This window comes from Aotus nancymaae, unplaced genomic scaffold (assembly GCF_030222135.1).
Source record: "Aotus nancymaae isolate 86718 unplaced genomic scaffold, 86718_ANA_hifiasm-v0.15.2.pri h1tg000058l, whole genome shotgun sequence".
NCBI classification, from domain to species: Eukaryota; Metazoa; Chordata; class Mammalia; order Primates; family Aotidae; genus Aotus; species Aotus nancymaae.
Genome location: NW_026988472.1, coordinates 18,139,059 through 18,160,858, shown reverse-complemented (window position 1 = coordinate 18,160,858; position 21,800 = coordinate 18,139,059). Strand labels below are relative to the sequence as shown.

The following is a 21,800-nucleotide window of genomic DNA, read 5'->3' as shown; positions in this document are numbered from 1 at the left end:
TTGTTGCTGTAAAACAGGTAATGTTTTATCCTTTACAGGCTTATGACAACTTAAGCTTGAGTGATCACTTACTAAGAGCAGTACTAAATCTCTTGAGAAGGGAAGTTTCAGAGCATGGGCGTCATTTACAGCAGTATTTCAACCTATTTGTAATGTATGCCAATTTAGGTAAGAATTTAAGTTTTTCAGAATTCTATTTTGATGTGTCATATTAAATTGTGAAGTCACTTAGTCAAGTGATGAAATCTGATCTGAAATAGAAACAATTTCCAAAATCTGTTGTGAATTTCATCTGAACATGGCACTTTCACCTTTTACTTTAATTATGCATGTGTCTTTGTAGTAGACACAGGTCAGAATCTGTGTCTTGATTTTTTTCTTTTTAATCTCGTAATGCAGTGGTGCCAAATCTGGCTGCTTATTGAAAATACAGTTTTTAGGCCTCTTCTCACACTGATTGAATCAGCATTCCCAAAGCTAATGCCAGGGAATCCATTTTCAAAGGGATCCCCAGATGATTGGTGATACTCACCAAATTTAGATAGAGGACTTAGTCTGTATGTACGTTTTTTATTGAAGTAAATTACAATTATGGATAATATAAATATTTACTTAAAATATTTAGGGGCTGGGTGCAATGGCTTATGCCTGTACTCTCAACACTTTGGGAAGCCAAGGCAGGAGGATTGCTTGAGCCCAGGAGTTCAAGACCAAACTAGGCACTATAGGGAGACCCTATCTCTACAAAATAAAATTTAAAAATTAGCGGGGTGTCAGTAAGCAGAGGTTGCAGTGAGCCGAGATTGTGCCACTGCACTCCAGGGCTTGGGCGACAAACCAAGCCTCCTTCTAAAAAAAAAAAAAAAAATAGTTGGGTGTGGTGGCATATGCCTGTAGTCCTAGCTACTTGGGAGGCTGAGGTGGAAGGGTCACTTGAGCTAAGGAGGTCGAGGCTGCAGTGAGCCGTGATTGTACCACTGCACTCTAGTCTGAGCAACAGAATGAGACCCAGTCTCCAAAAAACAAACAAACCGAAAAGCTGTATATCCAAAATGAAGTTCTGTATCTAAGCATTCCTGTCATTTCAGGTTTTTTTCTGTGACCTTACTTAATCACCATTGGATCCATGGTTCTTTTAACATAAGGGAGATTCTACTTTTCATTTGTCTCTTTAGTTTGTCTTCTTTTCCTTTACCTTTTCCATACTGCAAATATTTGGGTATTTGTAGATGAGAAAGAAGATAATATTTATTACACAGAGAAGCATAAGTGGAATCTGTATTTCAAACTTAAAAATGCAAAATTTAGACATTCAGAAAAATCCCATGTGTTCAACTCTTCTTTTAAATATTACCTGTTCACAAAGCACACGTCATTGTTCCATAATGTAAACTACTGTAAAATTTTCCTGCTGAAAACAAATACTGTAGGGTCTGTAAACCTTAATATTAAATCCTTAAGGTCAGATATGTATTGGGGTTGAGAATTGTTTGGATTTAAGAAAAGCAAGGCAATGCATATATCAACATCCCTATAGTAGGGTCTGAGACAACAACTTACAATTGAACACGTTAATATTTCTACAGTAAGACGTGAATATTTATAGCGAAGGGAGAAATGAAGACTAAGTAGCCTTTAGTCAGTTCTGGCTAGGTTATCACGCCAAACACATTTTGACACCAACTTAGTGAAAAACTTTGTTGGCCTGGGTGCGGGGGCTCACACCTTTAATCCTAGCACTTTGGGAACCTGAGGCGAGTGGGTCACGAGGTCAGGAGTTTGAGACCAGCCTGGCCAACATGGTGAAACCCCGTCTATACTAAAAATACAAAAATTAGCCGGTCGTGGTGGCATGCGCCAGTATTTCCAGTACTCAGGAGGCTGAAGCAGGAGAATTGCTTGAACCCGGGAGGCCGAGGTTGCAGTGAGCTGAGATCATGCCACTGTACTCCAACCTGTGCAACAGAAGGAGACTCCATCTCAAAAAAAAAAAAAAAAAAAAAAGCTTTGGGCATCTTAGGATTTTAAATAAGAGGTTATGGACCTGTTTTTATTATGTTTCTGGGAATATGGCAATAAATAAGACTGCCTAATGGGATGTAGAAGCAAATAAAAATGTAGTTGCCATACAATAAGTTAATGGCTGTAATAGGGAAAATGCAAAATGCATCATGGGGGTGTGGTACCTGAAGGGATTTGGAAAGTACAGAAGACTTAATGGAGAATATGATGTGGGAATTGGTTAGTTGAACTTTTCGTCTAGAGTGAACAGCAGATGCAAAGACTTGGGATAAACTTGCTGTGGCTTATTGGATGGAATGAAAGTTATCTAATGTGACTAGAATTGATGTAAGATGGGAATGGCAGGAGTGCTGAGCAGGAGTTTCTGATCATGTGGTTCTAACAGGCCTTGTGAGAGAGGCTCAGGCACTGGATAAGCCATCACAGAGTTTTGAACAGATAATACCATCTAGAAAGAGCACCGTGGCTACAGTGTGGAATGGATTGCAGTGGAGTAAGATCCCAGAGAGTGTTAAAATGATCTGTAGACATAAGATCATTGTGGCCTTTATTGGAACTGGCAGTAAGGGAGATACAAGTGGACAGATAGATATATATGGTGCTTTTATAAGAAGTGGAATCAGTTAATTTGGTGATTGGATATTCACAGAAGGAGGGGACAGGGAAGAAATGTGAAGAATGATGCCCAGGATTCTAACTTGAACAACTGTGAATGGATAGTGGTACCATTTACTAAGGGGAAACACAGGAGGAGAAACATGTATGTATGGAAAGAAAGGGTTGAGTTCAGTTTGGGTAGATTGAGTTTGAGCCTATCTGACTCCATGATCCTATCTGACACCCAAATGGAGATACACAGTAGAACAGTAAGATTTTTGTCTTGAAATGTTTTTGAGTCATCTGAAAGAAAATATCTAGAACTTTAAAGCCATGAGAGTGGGCTAGATCATCCAGGGAAATCGGTGTGAAAAGATAGCCTGTCACGGGAACTTGGAGAAATATCAGTTTTTAAAGAGACAGGAGGAGTCGCAAATAAGAACAAGAAGAGGTAGAAAGAAAATTAGGAATCTAGGGAGGAGGAAGTGGTTATGGTCTGAGAACTGCTCCTTAGCTTATTACGGAGAAGAGGGGCCAAAACCAAATCTGCATAGGTTGAGGAATAGAAAATGGGAAAGTAGACAGACCAAATGTAGGTATCTTTTTCAAGAAGTTTGGCTGTGGAGGAAAGAAGAGAGGGAGGCAACTTTAAAAAGATTTCTTGTTCCTCCTTTCATATAGTTGTTTTGTTGTTTTCACCCTCCCTACAAATGAGGGTCGCAGTCTTGATTAGTCCCTTTAGACTCTCCAGGCCATAGAAAGTGTCCATCTTCCAGCTGGGTGCAGTGACTCATGCCTGTAATCCCAGCACTTTGGGAGGCGGAAGCAGATGGATCATGAGGTCAAGAGATTAAGATCATCCTGGCCAACATGGTGAAACCCCATCTCTACTAAAAATACAAAAATTAGCTGGGCATGAAGCTGGGCATGATGTCACATGCCTATAGTCCCATCTATTCGGGAGGCTGAGGCAGGAGAATCGCTTGTACTTGGGGGCAGAGGTTGCAGTGAACTCAGATCACACCACTGCACTCTAGCCTGGTAACAGAGGGAGACTCCATCTCAAAAAGAAGAAAGAAATTGTTCATCTAACTTAATAGTGGGCTGGCGCGATTGAAATGTCATAGTCGTGGTCATTGTCACTGTTTAACAGTGTTAATACTTACACTCAATGGGTTTTCTTTTCTAATAAAACAGTTCTCTGAATACTAAGTAAAAGTGATGAAATTACAAATCAAAACTTTTCTGATCATAAAATTATAGACAATATATTTTGTATAACTACTTGTTTTATTCATGAAGCCATTGGCATCTTAATTTTTTCCTCACATATTTCTCCCTCTATTTCTTCTGCCCCTCACTCCTTTGTTGTAGGTGTGGCAGAGAAGACACAGCTTCTGAAATTGAGTGTACCTGCTACCTTTATGCTTGTGTCTTTAGATGAAGGTCCAGGTCCTCCAATCAAATATCAGTATGCTGAATTAGGCAAATTATACTCAGTAGTGTCACAGCTGATCCGCTGCTGCAATGTCTCTTCAAGAATGCAGTCTTCAATCAATGGTAAATTTGAATGCTCCATTCTTTATGGTGGTTTTGTTTTGTTTTGTTTTGTTTGTTTTTGAGACGGAGTTTCATTCTTGTTGCCCAGCTGGAGTGCAATGGCTCGATCTCGGCTCACTGCCTGCCTCAGCCTCCCAAGTAGCTGGGATTACAGGCACCCACCACCACACCTGGCTAATTTTGTATTTTTAATAGAGACGGGGTCTCGCCATGTTGGTCAGGCTGGTCTCCAACACCTGACCTCAGGTGACCCGCCCGCCTCAGCCTCCCAAAGTGTTGGGGTTCCAGGTGTGAGCTACCATGCCCAGCCCTCTTTACAGTAGTTTTTAAATGTTGTTGGGCGTATATAGTATTGAGAGTCTGGAGGAAGATTTCTCCTTTGGAATATTTTAGTCCTGTACCTTTTCTACAAATTTAATGGGAATCTTTTTTCTGTCTCCTTGTCACTGAGGTTGATACCTTATTTATGAAATAGTTTAAGAATTAACTTTTTAGGCCAGGCACAGTGGTTCACACCTGTAATCCCAGCACATTGGGAGGCTGAGGCGGGCGGATCGCCTGAGATCAGGAGATTGAAACCAGCCTGGTCTACATGGTGAAACACTGTCTCTACTAAAAATGCAAAAATTAGCTAGGCGTGGTAGTGGGCGCCTGTAATCCCAACTACTCGGGAGGCTGAGGTACCAGAATCGCTTGAACCTGGGGGGCAGAGGTTACAGTGAGCCGAGATCGTGCCACTGCACTCCAGCCTGGGTGACAGAGCGAGACACTGTCTCAAAAAAAAAAAAAAAAAAAAGAATTAACTTCTTAGGCTGGGGTCAGTGGCTCATGCCTGTAATCCCTACGCTTTGCGGGAGGCCAAGGCAGGAGGATCACTCAAGCTCAAGAGGTTGAGCCTGGGCAACAGTGAGACTTCATCGCTACTAAAAATTAACAACAGGAAAGTTAGCTGGGTGTGGTGGCATGTGCCTGTAGTCCCAGCTACTCAGGAGACTGAAGTGGGAGAATCACTTCAGCCCAGGAGATCAAGGCTGCAGTGAGCTATGGTGACACCACTGCACTCCAGTCTGGGTGACAGAGTGAGACCAAGTGTCCAAAACAAAAATATTTTTTGTATTTAGAGTTTGCATTTTTACATCTCAGTATATCTGATCATTATAATGCATAATGTTACTTTCTTATTGTGCTTGGGAAACTTGATTTAATATGTTATTTTTCTAAAATAAAACATTTGGCCAGGTGTGGTGGATCGCGTGTGGTGGTGCGCACCTGTAGTCCCAGCTATTTGGAAGGCTGAGGCAGGAGAATTGCTTGAACTCAGGAGGCCAGATTTGCAGTGAGCCGAGATCGCACCACTGCACTCCAGCCTGGGTGACAGAGCAAGACTCCATCTTAAAAAAAAAAAAAAAAGTATAGGCTATTTTCTATCGTGAAAGTTGTGTACTATTATTGTGGAGAAGCTTATTTTTTATTGGTGACAAATCTGTATTCTAGGTAATCCTCCTCTTCCCAATCCTTTTGGTGATCCTAATTTATCACAACCTATAATGCCAATTCAGCAGAATGTGGCAGACATTTTATTTGTGAGAACAAGTTATGTGAAGAAAATCATTGAAGACTGCAGTAATTCAGAGGAAACTGTCAAATTGCTTCGTTTTTGCTGCTGGGAAAATCCTCAGTTTTCATCTACTGTCCTCAGTGAACTTCTGTGGCAGGTAAAAGGAAAATAACCTTTGTATGTTTATAATTTGATTTGTTACTCCTTTCATTAAGTTATTCACCATGTCTTACTTGTTTTTAGGTTGCATATTCCTATACCTATGAACTGCGGCCGTATTTGGATCTGCTTTTGCAAATCTTACTGATTGAGGACTCCTGGCAAACTCACAGGTGGATACTCTTTTTGTTACTGGAAACAGTTAGGCTTGCCCAGGTGTTAGACGTAACTGAAATTGCCAGTCACCACATTTTTTTTTTAAGCCTATTGGAGTTCTAGTGAGTGTTTTATCTTAAACTGAAACCTAGGACAAGGGTAAATAACAAGTTCTCCCCCTTTCCTCAGAATTTTTCCTTTTTTATTATTCTCTCATTACCTAAGTTTCATACTTAATAAGCCTTTTCTTTAGATTGATTTTTTTTTTTTTTAAATTAAGAGCTAGCTTGGGCTTTTGGTAAATATTTGAATTTCATTAATGATGCCCTAGGATTATTTTATGACTAAATTACATTTATTTTAGAACTAGTCATTTCAAGTAACTTAAAGTAGTCATTAGTCACAAATAGTATATTTAAAAGTAATTCCTAGCTAAGTACAGTTTCCATTTTTCATGGTATTTATATTCTGTAAAGTCACCACAGACACTGAGTTAGCAAATACTGAACCATTACTCCTAGGAGAAAATAGAGAATTAGATTTCTATAAGCTTCTGTTTACATTTTTATCAACCAGTTCAATACATAACCTTGTTTTATGTGTGTTTCTACTTAAAGTCATTTAATATATATTGTTGACTCATTAAGTTCGCAGCCAACAGCTCTATAACTTAAGGCTCAACTCAAGCTTTTTTAACACATTCCCCATAAGGCACATCACAGCCACCTTGTGCTTAGGAACATTAGACAGAACTTCAACATTATGTACTTAGGGGTCATTTTCAACATAAAAATAACCAACAAAAGCACAAATACGTGGAAAATGTGGCACGAAGAAGGACACTTGTTTACAGTTTAAGCTGAAACATGATAGAATATCACTTTTGGACTTCATCTAGGAATGATTGTGTTGGACAACTTGATATATCTTTTACTGCTCCGCATGTGTCCACATATGACCTAGAAAGCACCTTGAGGATTGATTTTGCAGTTATAAAGTTTAGGAAGTAGGCAGATTCGCAAATACAGAATTCATGAATAGAGATCAATTATAATTAGTTTTTTATGAGAAGTTTTAGAATTTTAACTTTTTTCCCCTTGAGAACTAAGGTTATCCAGCTTAACTGGCTCTCAGACTTTCATGAGAATTTTTCTATTTTTTTTTTTTTGTAGTAAAAGTTGAATATGTTATCTTTAATCCCAAGAGTTATATAATTGATGGTAAATTATGGTATTAGTTGACAGCTGTGCCCGGTTTTATAACTTCCCTTCCCACATGGAAGATAGTATAATAGTTAATTTGGGGAAACAATTCAAAGTCTGTATTGCAGTTTGCCTCCCATCTGTCAATGTAATAAACTCAAAAACTAGATCTGTAACAACAAAATGCTTAAAGAGAAGTTACAATCTGGAGTTTTAGTGGGGATTGCGAATACCAGAATTTGTAACTTAGTATTTTTCAAATTATCTCCAAATTTACCATAATAGATTACAAACAAATACTGTAAAAATAGCATTAAACCAAAAATCAGTTTTCATGAGACACAAAAGATAGTAGCTCAAAATTAAAGCCATTTATTCAAGCAATATTCAGTGGCCTTCTAAATATGTTCATAGGATTTGAAAGCTTTCTTCAGAGTTGATTTTAATGAAATCTAACTTTTACTGTTTTCTTTTTTTAAAATGCGTATTTCTGGGAACAGTGGCTCACCCTGTAATAAGCACTTTGAGAGGCCAAGGCAGAAGAATCATTTGAGGCCAGGTGTTCGAGGCCAGCTTGACCAACATAGCAAGATCTTGGCTCTGTTTTTTTATTTTATTTTTATTTTATTTATTTATGTATTTATTTTTTGAGGCAGAGTTTCACTGTTGTTACCCAGACTGGAGTGCAATGGCGCGATCTCGGCTCACCGCAACCTCCGCCTCCTGGGTTCAGGCAATTCTCCTGCCTCAGCCTCCCAAGTATCTGGGATTACAGGCGCGCACCACCATGCCCAGCTAATTTTTGTATTTTTAGTAGAGACGGGGTTTCACCTTGTTGACCAGGATGGTCTCGATCTCTTGACCTTGTGATCCACCCGCCTCGGCCTCCCAAGGTGCTGGGATTATAGGCGTGAGCCACCGCTCCCGGCCTTCTCTATTTTTTTTAAAAAAGAAAATTCTGGGTTGTCGGCAAAGCCTGAGTCCTGTCCTCTCGCTCTCCTCCCTGGGCAGCATGAGCTTCACCACTTGCTCCACCTTCTCCACCAACTGCCGGTCCGTGGGCTCCATCCGGGTGCCCAGCTACGGCGCCCAGCCGGTCAGCAGCGCGGCCAGCGTCTATGCAGGCGCCGGGGGTTCTGGTTCCCGCATCTCCGTGACGCGCTCCGCCAGCTTCCGGAGCAGCATGGGGGTCAGGGGCCTGGCCGCGGGGATGGCCAGGGGTCTGGGAGGAGTGGGAGGCATCCAGAACGAGAAGGAGACCATGCAAATCCTGAACAACCGCCTGGCCTCCTACCTGGACAAAGTGAGGATCCTGGAGACCGAGAACTGGAAGCTGGAGAGCAAAATCCGGGAGCACCTGGAGAAGAAGGGACCCCAGGTCAGAGACTGGGGCCATAACTTCAAGACCATCAAGGACCTCAGGGCTCAGATCTTCACAAATACTGTGGACAATGCCCGCATCGTTCTGCAGATTGACAATGCCCGTCTTGCTGCTGATGACTTTAGAGTCAAGCATGAGACAGCTGGCCATGCGCCAGTCTGTGGAGAGCAACATCCATGGTCTCCGCAAGGTCATCGATGACACCAATGTCACTCGGCTGCAGCTGGAGACAGAGATCGAGGCTCTCAAGGAGGAGCTGCTCTTCATGAAGAAGAACCATGAAGAGGAAGTAAACTGCCTACAAGCCCAGATTGCCAGCTCTGGGTTGACCGTGGAGGTAGATGCCCCCAAATCTCAGGACCTCGCCCAGATCATGGCAGAAATCCGAGCTCAATATGACGAGCTGGCTCGGAAGAACCGAGAGGAGCTGGACAAGTACTGGACTCAGCTGATTGAGGAGAGCACCATAGTGGTCACCACACGGTCCACTGAGGTTGAAGCTGCTGAGATGATGCTCACAGAGCTGAGACGTACGGTCCAGTTCTTGGAGATCGACCTGGACTCCATGAGAAATACAAAGATCAGCTTGGAGAACAGCCTGAGGGAGGTGGAGGCCCGCTATGCCCTGCAGATGGAGCAGCTCAAGGGATCCTGCTGCACCTGGAGTCAGAGCTGGCACAGACCCGGGCAGAGGGACAGCGCCAGGCCCAGGAGTACGAGGCTCTGCTGAACATCAAGGTCAAGCTGGAGGCTGAGATCGCCACCTACCGCCGCCTGCTGGAAGATGGCGAGGACTTCAGTCTTAGTGATGCCCTAAACAGCAGCAACTCCATGCAAACCATCCAAAAGACCACCACCCGCCAGATAGTGGATGGCAAAGTGATGTCTGAGACCAACGACACCAAAGTTCTGAGACATTAGGCCAGCAGAAGCAGGGGACCCTTTGGGGAGCAGGAGGCCAATAAAAAGTTCAGAGGTCAAAAAAAAAAAATTCTATAAGCACTTACAGTTTTGAACCAGTTAATCACATCTTAGCTCTTGTTTGATTAGAGCAAGTGTTAATGACTAAGACATATATGCTAGAGTAAATGTGAAAATTACATTTTTGTGTAATCAGATAAGATATTGTTGGCCGGGCGCAGTGGCTCACGCCTGTAATCCCAGCACTTTGGGAGGCTGAGGCGGATCACGAGGTCAAGAGATCGAGACCATCCTGGTCAACAAGGTGAAACCCCATCTCTACTAAAAATACAAAAAAAATTAGCTGGGCATGGTGGCGCGTGCCTGTAATCCCAGCTACTCGGGAGGCTGAGGCAGGAGAATTGCCTGAACCCAGGAGGCGGAGGTTGCAGTGAGCCGAGATCGCACCATTGCACTCCAGCCTGGGTAACACTGTCTCAAAAAAAAAAAAAAAAAAAAAAAGATATTGTTATGTGAATCACTGACCCAAACGCCAAACGTGAAAATACTTTCTCATAATGAGCTTTTAGTTCATTCAGTGAACAGCGTTCAACTATTTATGGAGTGTCTACCATGTGCCCAGCGCTGCTTGGCATCAGGTAATAAGGCAAGTGAAGTTAGTATTAATAAAAATGGCATTTGAGAACAGTTGATACTAATGGGGAGAAAATATGGTATGGCAGAAATACTGATTTAGCACTTCATTATCACCTGAAAAAACAGAAGATAAAAGCAATTTATATGTAGTGTTTCAGATTAAACAGCAAGAAGGCGTGGACATGGTTGATTTATCTGAAATGATTAAGCTTTGCAAAATTGCTGAAGTAATCTGTTTGGAAATCATGAATGCAGTTGATGGAGGAAAAAAATCTTTTTGAATTGAAACATTCTATTAAGTAAAATACCATAGTGTACATTAGAATCTTAAATTCTCAGTGTCCAGGTTGTGTTTTCTAATTGAGGTAAAATTTACATAACATAAAATTCATCATTTCAACCATTTTAAAGTATACAATTCGGTGACTTTTAGTACATTCACAATGTTATATAGCCATTACTACTATCTGATTCCAGAACATTTTTATTACCCCAAAAGGAAAGTTGTACCCAATTAAGCAGTCACTCACCATTCCTTCCAGCCCCAGCAACCACTAATCTGCTGTCTCTATGGATTTGCCTATTGTAGACATTTCATAAAAATGAAATCATGCAATTTGTGTGTCTGACTTCTTTCATTTAATGTAATGTTTTCAGATCCATCCATGTTACATGTCATTATATCTGGATAATTTATAGATATATATACACCACATTTTATTTACTGACACATAATATTTTTAACACAAAAGAAGGCATGTTTGTGCCCCTACAATCTTGTTTTAAGTTAGTTATTTCAGGGAAAGATAGGAACTAGTTGGCTAGGTATTATTTACTCTGTTGTAGTTTGAGAAGAGCTGAAATGAAATCCTGTGTTATTGGCAAATCATACAAATTGTACTATTGCCTGTCAGAATGCTTTGCCTGCCATGTATTTGCATTATTAGAATTTGAATACTGTACCTCCAAATTATGTCACTGAATCCTAACTTGCCTTCAGAGATGCAGTTTTATAAAAGGTATTGATGTATAGCAAATTATTTTTGACTACAGCAGTCATAACTTAGTTACTATTTAAAAATTTGCATACTTTTGAGTGTACTGAATTCACTTCAGGCAATGTGTTTAAATTACATACATGGCAGAATTATTTTGGATTGGTAATAAGTTAATAAGAGCGCAGCTGTATGGCCTCAGCAAGCTGTGTAACTCTGTGCCAATTTTCTCATCTGTTAAAAGGTTTAATAATAGTATGTACTGTCTAGTGTTAGATTAAATGACTAAATCAAAGACGTTATTGCGTGGCACATAGTAGGCACTCAGTATATATTAGATTTTAGACGTTTTTCTTTGATATCTGGTTCTCTTTCAGAATCCATAATGCACTGAAAGGAATTCCAGATGACCGAGATGGGCTGTTTGACACAATCCAGCGCTCTAAGAATCACTATCAAAAAAGAGCATACCAGTGTATAAAATGTATGGTAGCTCTATTTAGTAACTGTCCTGTTGCTTACCAAATCTTGCAGGTGAGGATCTTGTTCTTATAATTTTGTAGAACTCTTAATCAGAATTAAGGATTGTATTTTAAAAGAAGAGAATCATGAGAACTTGGGGTCATCATTTTAAGTTAACTTTGAAGTATTCCAAATCCTCTTATATATATGATTTTATTTTCTTTTTCAGGGAAATGGAGATCTTAAAAGAAAGTGGACCTGGGCGGTGGAATGGCTTGGAGATGAACTTGAAAGAAGACCATATACTGGCAATCCTCAGTACACTTACAACAATTGGTCTCCCCCAGTGCAAAGCAATGAGACATCAAATGGTTATTTCTTGGAGAGATCACATAGTGCTAGGATGACACTTGCTAAAGCTTGTGAACTCTGTCCAGAGGAGGTAAAAAAAGCCACCAGTGTGCAGCAGATAGAAATGGAAGAGAGCAAAGTAATTCTTTATTTTATAGGCCAGTGTTTATGTATTAATGATATTATTAAAAGATTGTGTTGAAGTTTTGGGCTTTGAAAAATGTTTATTCGGCTGGGCGTGGTGGCTCATGCTTGTAATCCCAGCACTTTGGGAGGCCGAGGTGGGTGGATCACCTGAGGTCAGGAGTTCAAGAGCAGCCTGGCCAACATGGCGAATCCCCATCTCTACTAAAAATACAAAAATTAGCCGGGCGTGGTGGCGGGCGCCTGTAATCTCATCTGAGGAGGCGGAGGTTGCTGTGAGTGAACATTGTGCCATTGCACTCCAGCCTGGGTGACAAGAGTAAAACTCCGTCTCAAAAAAAAAGATAAGAAAAATGTTTATTCTGTGTCATCTTAAGCAAACGAGGGAGCCTTCCTTTGGAGAAATTTCTGTGAAATTGCCTGAGATATAGTATTTCTAAGAGAATGCATATCAGTTTTTTTTATTTGTTTGTTTTCAATTTATTTGCAGTAAAAGTTGCTAATGAGTCAGTTTTGTAGTTTTTAAAATTTATTTCAAATAGAAAAGGTTAAAAATAAACTTGAGTTCGCCTACATAATTCTGTATCTTGAAATATTCAAAATTAGGAGCCAGATGACCAAGATGCCCCAGATGAACATGAGTCGCCTCCACCTGAAGATGCCCCATTGTACCCCCATTCACCTGGATCTCAGTATCAACAGGTAAACAGGAGTCAGTTTGTGATTTTATCCCCTAGAACTAGGTTTTATGCTTAATTTTAGAGGATGGCTCAATTTTTTGTTGTGACTACAAAGTAACAGGATTATGTAGACTAGCTTTGGGAGCATGATCAGTAGAAGAATGGTTTGGAGTGGGGGTCATGGTGCAACATGTTTCAACTTAACCCCTGTAGGGTTTTCCTTGTCAAGAAGGTATCCCTCTTGTGCTAGTAGTTAATAAAACTATGTGAGAAATTATGTCAACATAAAATGATCATTGTTTAGTGCAGAGGATTATGGTGACATTTACTATGAGGCGAAATCTTCACCTGGATTTTAAAGATACTAAGATATGGCAATGAAGTAAGAAGTCCTTGGTTACTTAGCCACAGGTTTCAGTAATGGTAAAAATAACTGGAAAAAAAAAAGGATTTGGGTTTCATAGGTGATTAACTGTAAAGTAAATAAATAGCAAATGAAATTAGATAAAGAAACATTCTAAATGAGAACTTTTTCTTTCTGAAACCAAAATGCAACTAAATCAGCTCTTGTGAGGCAGTGGTACTCAAACTTGAACAGGCATGAGTCTCCCTTGGGAGGCTTGCTCCAGCAGAGGGCTGGATGCTACCCCAGAGTGTCTAATTTCATAGGTCTACAAGGGGGCTGGAAGATGTGCATTTCTAACAAGTTCCCAAGTGATACTGCTGGTGGTCCAGGAACCATACTTTGAGAAACATCATTTCAGGCATTCTTTGTTACATTTCAGTGTGTACATACAAGCAAACTGAATAGTTAGGAAGTACACATTCAGCATATTTATTTTCATCTATAGAAAGTAAAGCCTGGCCGGGCATGGTGGCTCACACCTGTAATCCTAGCGCTTTGGGAGGCCAAGGCAGGTGGATCACAAGGCAGGAGTTCGAGACTAGCCTGGCCAACATGGTGAAACCCTGTCTCTAGTAAAAATAAATTAGTCGGGCATGGTGGCACATGCTTGTAGTCCCAGCTACTCAGGAGGCTGAAGCAGGAGAATTGCTTGAACCCGGAAGACAGAGGTTGCAGTGAGCCAAGATTGTGCCACTGCACTCCAGCCTGGGCAACAGAGTGAGATTCTGTCTTTAAAAAAAAAAAAAAAAAAAGCCGGGCATGGTGACGCATGCCTGTAATCCCAGCTACTTGGGAGGTTGAGGCAAGAGAATTGCTTCAACCTGGGAGGCAGAGGTTGCACTGAGCCAAGATCACACCACTACCCTCTAGCCTGGAGACAGAGCAAGGTTCCCTTTCAAAAAAAGGGGAAAAAAAAAAAAAGCCTAAAATCTTGGCTTGGCTGATGGAGTATGTACAGAGAAATGAGAGCACTGTAGGGTTCAGATGTTTAAAAAGGTTAGGGAACCAAATCTACAAGGAAGTTTAACTTAGTTTGGCCCTGAGAAAACTCTATGTTAATCATGCCTGGTTACTTTATCATCTTGAACATTGTTCTGTTTTTAATCAGCATTATTGTGAGTTCAGGGTTACTGCTTCTGCAGATCTCATATCATGGTTAATCAGTCGGATTTAGCATGTGGAAGACTCAACAGATGCTCACAGATCATTCTCTGACAATTTTTTACCAAGAGCAACAGTGGGTTAATCCTTTATTTGCCAGACTTGAGTCTAAATAATTTTTGGCACTGAAAATCACTTTGGCCAAAGATTTCTGTGGACCTACACAGTCACTGCTCTTATTCAGAGCAGTGGGGTTTGCATTTACACTTTGTTTTTCTCTTTCAGGCCTTTTTTGTTTGTTTGTTTTGTTTTGTTTTTGCACTATAGTAGCGCAAGGGTATTTACAGAGTAAGTCCCAAGAATAAAAGTTTATATTTCCAGAGACTTCGGACCATGGTTTTGAAGTTGTTTTACTATGTGAAAAGTTTTAACATGCAGATCTCTTCTCCTTTCCTAGAATAATCATGTGCATGGACAGCCATATACAGGCCCAGCAGCACATCACATGAACAACCCTCAGAGAACTGGCCAACGAGCACAAGAAAATTATGAAGGCAGTGAAGAAGTATCCCCACCTCAAACCAAGGATCAGTGAAATGCACATAATGAACTGGTTCCATCAAGACTGTGCACCCAGGCCTTACAGTCCAACCTTTTTCTGTGTCTGGCTAATATTTAAAACTAGAAAAACTATTCCTAATCAACATGGAGTGGAGAGTTTATTCACTGTCTTATCTGCAGAAATTTGCTGTCAATATATAACCCGCCTGCAGTGGAAAGTGTATAGTGTTTTGTAATAAATGGCCTGATGCTAATGTGTAAATGGCAAAGGTGTATATAGTATATTAATGTTGACTGTTAATTCTTAAGCAAGAAACTTTTTTCTTGTTGAGACTCACAGATCTACAAAAACTACAAAAGTTAATTTTCTTGTTATACCCACTGCACTCTGCAACCAGTGTTGCCTGCCTCATGGCAGTAGAATCAGCTCCTTTACAAAAAAAAAAACAGCAGCAACAAAACAGAGCCCATCCATGTCAGCCACACCAATAGTTTCATGTTAATTCTTTGCCACTGGAGTCAATTTTGCTATGAGCAATGTAAGGCTGGTACCCTTTAAATTATTTGGTTGATGTGGAAAATTGGTGATGTAACACTGTTTCTAGGTTTTTTTCATTGCCTTTTTATTCTGATACTAGGTTAATCACTTTGAAGCTATAGTTATGCTGTAACATTTAGCATGGCTTCACACCAAGTTAGTGTAGCCAATGAGGAAAAAGTTACCATAATGACAGCAGTTGTCCAAGAAGTGACAGCTGTATTACTCAGAGCTTTTACTTCTTACACCTAGAATATTAAAATATAAAACAAGGGGAGAAATGTGACAAGCAAGCTGTTTTCAGTTGCACATATGTTCCTTATATATAATGTTTGACAGTTCAATCTCTGGGTGGGATAAAGAACACTTAAGTATCAGTAATGGGAATTTTAAAAGATTTAAAACAAATATGCAAAAATTTGCTATGCCAAGATGCTGGAGCATAATAGAAGACTGTATTTGGTGTGCTTGTTTTATTTCTTTGGTAGACTTTATTAGGTGAATCTTCTAAAACTTTCCTTCTGCTGGATCCCAGTGACGTGGAAGTCATCAGAACCCCACAGTACTTGGAGTACCTCTCTGCACCAAGATAGCTGGCTGATTTTCTGCTCAGTCACAATTTTACTTGAAAGCAAGAATTGTCCTAGCTCCTTCTCCATTATTCCAGAAAGTCTAACGTTCAAAGCAGGGTCTAATTAAAAAAGAAACTACTGGTTAGTTAATATAATTGAGATACCACGATTTCAGAATAAACATTTGATTAAAAATAAGGAACTCCTCAGTTAATACTGTATTTAAAAGAATTGGTAACTTGAATGTGTGTAATTTTTCGGAACCTGTCTAAAAACCAAATACCCCTGCAAACAGATACAGCCCACCGTATTCTATTTAAATATTTTGCTGTTTTATTTTATAGAAATTATTTTGCTGAATTCACAAATAGAATTTGATTTAAGAAGAACTTTTTGTCCTGTGGTGTGTTTTTGGTTTTTTTTGGTTACTTTTTTGTCCTTTTTTTAAAGAGGACTGGATATTAAAATTCATTCTGTGCATAGCCTGCCTAGGCATGACACCGATTCAGGATTTCAGTCACGTTCAGTTTTTGTGCACAGAAAGATTTGACCTTTGGCCCTTTACTGAGGATATTGAGAAATCAGGATGTTGACACTGTAAAAGTTTCCTAACATAATCTTGTACTTTTTGTATGTTTTTTATATACATGTATATTTAATGAGCACAAGCTTGGTTGTATTTTTTACAATTCAGTTAATAGGGACATGTTTTGTCAAGGCTACAGCTGGAACTGAACAAAGCAGAATCAATAGAGCATTGCATTATTTTGTGATTAAAAGGGGCAGGTATTTAAGATAAAGCTTTGGGTATCTTATTTGTAGTACTCTATATAGTCAACCTGTGCTTCTAGGTGTTCCTGTAATAGGAAATTTTGACACCAGATAGTTTTTTAAGTTGGAGTGAAAGTCAACAGTATTTGCAATTCCAATTGGTTTTGTTTTGGAGACAGAGTCTCGCTCTGTTGCCCAGGCTGGAGTGCAATGGCACAATCTCAGCTCACTACAACCTCCGTCTCCCAGGTTCAAGTGATTCTTCTGCCTCAGCCTCCCAAGTAGCTGGGATTACAGGTGCCCACTACCACGTCCAGCTAATTTGTTTTTTTTGTAGAGACGGGGTTTCACCGTGTTGGCCAGGCTGGTCTTGAACTCCTGACCTCAGGTGATCCACCCGCCTTGCCCTCCCAGAGTGCTGAGATTACAGGCATGAGCCACCACACCTGGCTCCAGTTGATAGTTTTTTAATTTAAAAGTTTGTCGGTTTCAAGCTCCTTCAATGAGTGAAATAACTATTTGGAGGAGTTACTATTGTTAAGTATACCATCTCACCATCTGAGAGGCGATTTATATATTTCCTGCTCCTTAACAAAATATGTAATGTACTTAAAAACTTTATTGACTTCCTAGATGAGAAAAAACTTGACATATAAAAGGCTGTGAATATTTCTACTTGGAAGAAGAGCCCAACTTTGGTTGCTTTGAATTTACAAGCCCCCTTGTGCAGGTGAGGGGCTCATGAATCGTTTTTGTCTCCATTTGAGGAAGAGTGGTCTGTGTTGTAACCAGGAGCAAGAGAAAGTGAATGGAGTTATTTTTGTTTGTGCAAATTATTTTCTATATTTAACTCTTAAGCATTAATGTATAACCAGAAATTTAAAGATGCATGTTATTATAACAACATAATGGTGATTTTGAGGTCTTTCTGAACATAAATGGCACATTTTAAATTTCAAGTCTTCAAAGTGCCTAAGGATTATTTAGTTATCCTTCAACTGATTTTTTGAGCCATATATTTCCTATTTTAAATGTTTGCAGAATCACCAGTCTTCCTTTGAAAGAAGTAGCCCCCAGAATTCTAAATAACATGATTATAGAAGACAGTAAGTAGAATGTGTTAACATAAAGACTGAAGATATTTTAGTTGTAAAACCGTGTGAACAAGGGCTTTTGCCCTATTGTATCTAAGTATTTCAGTGCACAACTTGGTAAAAACCATATTGCTGCTGTTTCTAAGCCCTCCACCAACTGAATGTTCATGTTTAGCATTGTAGAGGCAGAAATAGCATATTTGGGGTTTTCTCTTTCATTGATTTTTCTCCTGGTGATAATTTTCCAGCCTTGTGTCTTTTAGCTATTGTGTATACAAATTTAGAATTATGAAAATGTTTTCTATTTTTTTTCATGATTAACTTAGTGAATGATAACTTAAATCCTTAATCCTAGTAGTGGTTAGAAAGATGAGGAGGCTTTTTTATTTGACTTACATTTGTAAATGAAAACAAGTCTGTGAATATTCAGATGACTACTTCAAAGTAGTTCTTTCAGTTTATTAGTCAGCTTATGTTCTCCCATGAGCTATTTTACTTTGCTGAATTTTGTGGCTAATTTGGTGGATATATCCTGCCTTATTAAGGATTATTAGCTGGATAAAAAAATTGCCTTTTCATTGTAAGTGCCCAGTTTTGGTCTCTAGTTTGAAGGTACTACATACTGCCGATAAAGGAAAACAACACTCCCCCACACCCCAGTTTTTGTGTTACTAAGAAAAAAAACAGTACTGGTTTCATAGTAGGATTCAACCAGAATTGGTCCTACACATATGTGAGTGTTTAGTTTTTGAAAATAAGGTTTTTGAGTGTGATAAAACACTACAGAAGTGCTAAGTGTATTGAGAATTTGCTGCCGATTGTGTTTATAACAATTATTTTTACGTTTGCAGAAATGTAGCACTTTCCCTCCAAATTTATAGGTGTAAGAGAAGTGGGGGCAAGGTGCACCACATTTTAAAGCTGCAAATGTGTGAAAATTTATTTTGAGATCCAGATTCCCAAAAGGAAATTTCACCACCCAAGTCATGCACTTCTTAGCCTTTTACAAGCCAACAGACTGACATGAAGATTGTTCACGGTTCCTAAGATTTAGCACATATACAAAAATAAAACTTTATAAATTAAATTTCGGTTTTCCCTTTATTTATTAATACAAGATTTCTAAACAAGGTAGAGGCGTAATAGAGCTGAAGGGAAATGTTTATGAGGAATTTAGCTGTCATTGTTTATATCAAAAGTGGATTCGCACCTAAGAAGCTCAAAGAAAGGAGTTGTAATCTAATTGCAGACTTTACAGTTAAAACTTAAGATTCGACAAACTGGTGTTTCACAGTTCTCTTAAATAGGAAATAAAGCAGACCACATGTTTTGAGGGGAGCCACAGAAGTGAAAATTCAGTTAACTCTAGCATATTCCATCTGCTGTTTTTTAGTGTCTAGAAATAGCTCTTTGTTGTCATGTCCCAGGGAAATAAGATTTACACAGAAACCTGGCCGTGCTTTCCTAAAGTTGGGTGACTTAAAGAACTGCTAAAAGACATATCTCAGATTTTCATTGGATTTAATTTCACTGATTTTTTTTAAATGGAAAACTATTCTGCAATTTGGAAAACTCCTTCCAGTTGGATTAGACTGTATTTCAACTATTTTTAGCTACATGAGTACATCTAAACTGAAAATCTACATAGCTGCCAGTATTTTGAATTGCTTCATTGTAATCTGATAACTTAAACAGATAGGCAAAAAGTTGACATCTTTATTTTTATCTGTATACTTGAAAGTTTAGATATCTTACTAAAGTTGGGGTTACATAAAACAGTAACTTTAGGCATGTAAAATCTCGAGAAATTTAAACTACAAAAAAATTTCCTAAATAGAACAAATTTCAGAGCCATTTAAATAAAGGTTGATTATTTTAAGGTCAGTCTATTTAGATAGTCAAAACTCAAGAGGAAGATAATCATTTTAGCCATCATCTAAGTAAATAAGTCTTGTTTGGATCCATTAACACAAGACAGAATATACTGTATTTGAACAAATGCAAGATGCCGTTGGTTACAGAGCGCCTCAGCAAGCAAAATCACTGGCTTTCACGGATATTAAAATGTGGGGTATACCATCTGGTAGTAATCCTTGTCATGACAAATGTCATTTTGCATCCGGAAATAGATTTTTGTCGTGGGCTTTTCTCACATTGCTTTTTTTTTTCCATTAGTGGAACTTAGGAATCCTATTTTTGTCATTGTTAACAAAGCTGGCCAATTTACAAGTTTATGAAGAAACAGCTTGATGGAACTGAACCTTTGAGGAGTCACCAAATTATGAAGTGCCCTGTGTAAGCGGTCTTCTTGAGGTAGTTTTGTGTCGTAGCATCTAGTTTTCATATACATTATAGTTAAGACACCAAGTGGACTTTCTTGCTCTGCCAGAATGGTTCAGCTGCCCTGGACTTGTCTCTGCCTGTCAAAACACTCCCTATGTTAGAAAATGAATATAGAGGCCGAGTGCAGTGGCTCACGCCTGCAATCACACCACTTGAGAAGGCTGAGGGTGGCGGATCACCTGAGGTCGGGAGTTCGAGACCAGCGTGGCCAACATGGTGAAACCCTGTCTACTAAAAATACGAAAATTAACCAGATGTGATGGCGCGCACCTGTAATCCCAGCTACTCAGGAGGCTGAGGCACGAAAACCCGAGAGGCGGAGGTTGCAGTGAGCCAAGATGGCGCCACTGCACTCCAGCCTGGGCGACCGAGTGAGACTGTCTCAAAAAAGTATAGAAACTGGCTTATGTAGCCTTCCCACCGCTAGCCAAACTCCCCAGAGGTAACCAAGTGGGGGGCACCTTGCAAAATAGTGAGAATTGTGTTTGTTTTTTTTTAAGACAGAGTTTCACTCTTGTTGCTCAGGCTGGAGTGCAGTGGTGCGATCTCAGCTTACCGCAACCTCTGCCTGCTGATTCAAGCAATTCTCCTGACTCAGCCTCCCGAGTAGCTGGGATTACAGGCATGTGCCACCACGCCCAGCTAATTTTGTATTTTTAGTAGGGACGGGATTTCTCCGTGTTGGTCAGGCTGGTCTCGAACTCCTGACCTCAGGTGATCCACCCCCCTTGGCCTCCCAAAGTGTTGGGATTACAGGCGTGAGCCACTGCGCCCAGCCTGTGTTAATTTTCTATTTATATTCAACCCTATAGATGTGTTTAAAAACCAAGATGGGTACTTTGGATATTGGAAAGGTGTTTCCATGGAGTCCTTTTTAGCAATTCAGTTGCATGAGGAATAGAAATGTATTCTTAACAGTGTTGCTGCTGTGTTTCCTAAATCATTTGCCATTAATTCTCTCATGTTCTCATCTAATTCTTCCCCCACCCATTAAAACATTGGGTACACCTTTGGAGTTCAGAAGTAAGGATAATTTGGGCTGACTCTTAATTCCCATGCTACTGGGACCAAGAAGAAGGAAGGATTTGCTTCTTGGAGGTTCAGAATTGCATTCCCTTCTGACCCACCAACTGCTGCCTCCGCAACAGCTGTTAGCAAGAGGAAGCATTTGCAGAATGTCAAGGAAATAAGTCAAAATTTAGGGCACATGGTGTGTTCAGGGAAAACCCTTCAGAATCCATTTTCCTCAGGTGTCTACATGTTTAGGATGCGGCCCTTATTTCTTGATGTAAACTAATGCGTTCTGCTGGGTGATTAAGGAAACAACTTTTTCAGGCTGTGTTTAAAATCAATCAGAAACCTAGATGGGACTGCTTAAATTTGGTGAGTTAGTACCTTACCTTACTGAAAATATTAATCAGTAGTACTAGTAATTAGTTCTTCCAGCCATCTACTTTCAGAATGTTTTCTTAAGCATTTATTATGACTTTTTTCTAGTAAAATGGGCCTTATGCAGATTCCCAAAATATCTTCTTTAGGAAGTCTGACTTAATCAGAGAATAAATATACTAAAGAGACTTGAAAGCTAAA

At 39.7% G+C, this 21,800-nt stretch overlaps 1 protein-coding gene and 1 pseudogene across 4 annotated transcripts in view; both read left to right on the top strand.

Moving 5' to 3' along the window:
• Positions 1-18,954, top strand: part of USP9X (ubiquitin specific peptidase 9 X-linked) — a 156,184-nt gene extending 137,230 nt beyond the window's left edge. For 2 of the 4 annotated variants that reach the window (XM_064364411.1, XM_064364410.1), the window contains exons 38-45: positions 39-168; positions 3,994-4,179; positions 5,674-5,894; positions 5,981-6,069; positions 11,565-11,721; positions 11,879-12,139; positions 12,751-12,846; positions 14,789-18,954. In XM_064364411.1, the coding sequence (XP_064220481.1) occupies positions 39-168; positions 3,994-4,179; positions 5,674-5,894; positions 5,981-6,069; positions 11,565-11,721; positions 11,879-12,139; positions 12,751-12,846; positions 14,789-14,926 (1,278 nt within the window). In that variant the 3' untranslated portion in view covers positions 14,927-18,954. The remainder of the gene's footprint in view (positions 1-38; positions 169-3,993; positions 4,180-5,673; positions 5,895-5,980; positions 6,070-11,564; positions 11,722-11,878; positions 12,140-12,750; positions 12,847-14,788) is intronic. The other 2 variants (XM_064364413.1, XM_064364412.1) reach the window with 1 other exon arrangement.
• Positions 8,182-11,557, top strand: LOC105714231 (keratin, type I cytoskeletal 18-like; annotated as a pseudogene).
• Positions 18,955-21,800: the final 2,846 nt, after the last annotated feature.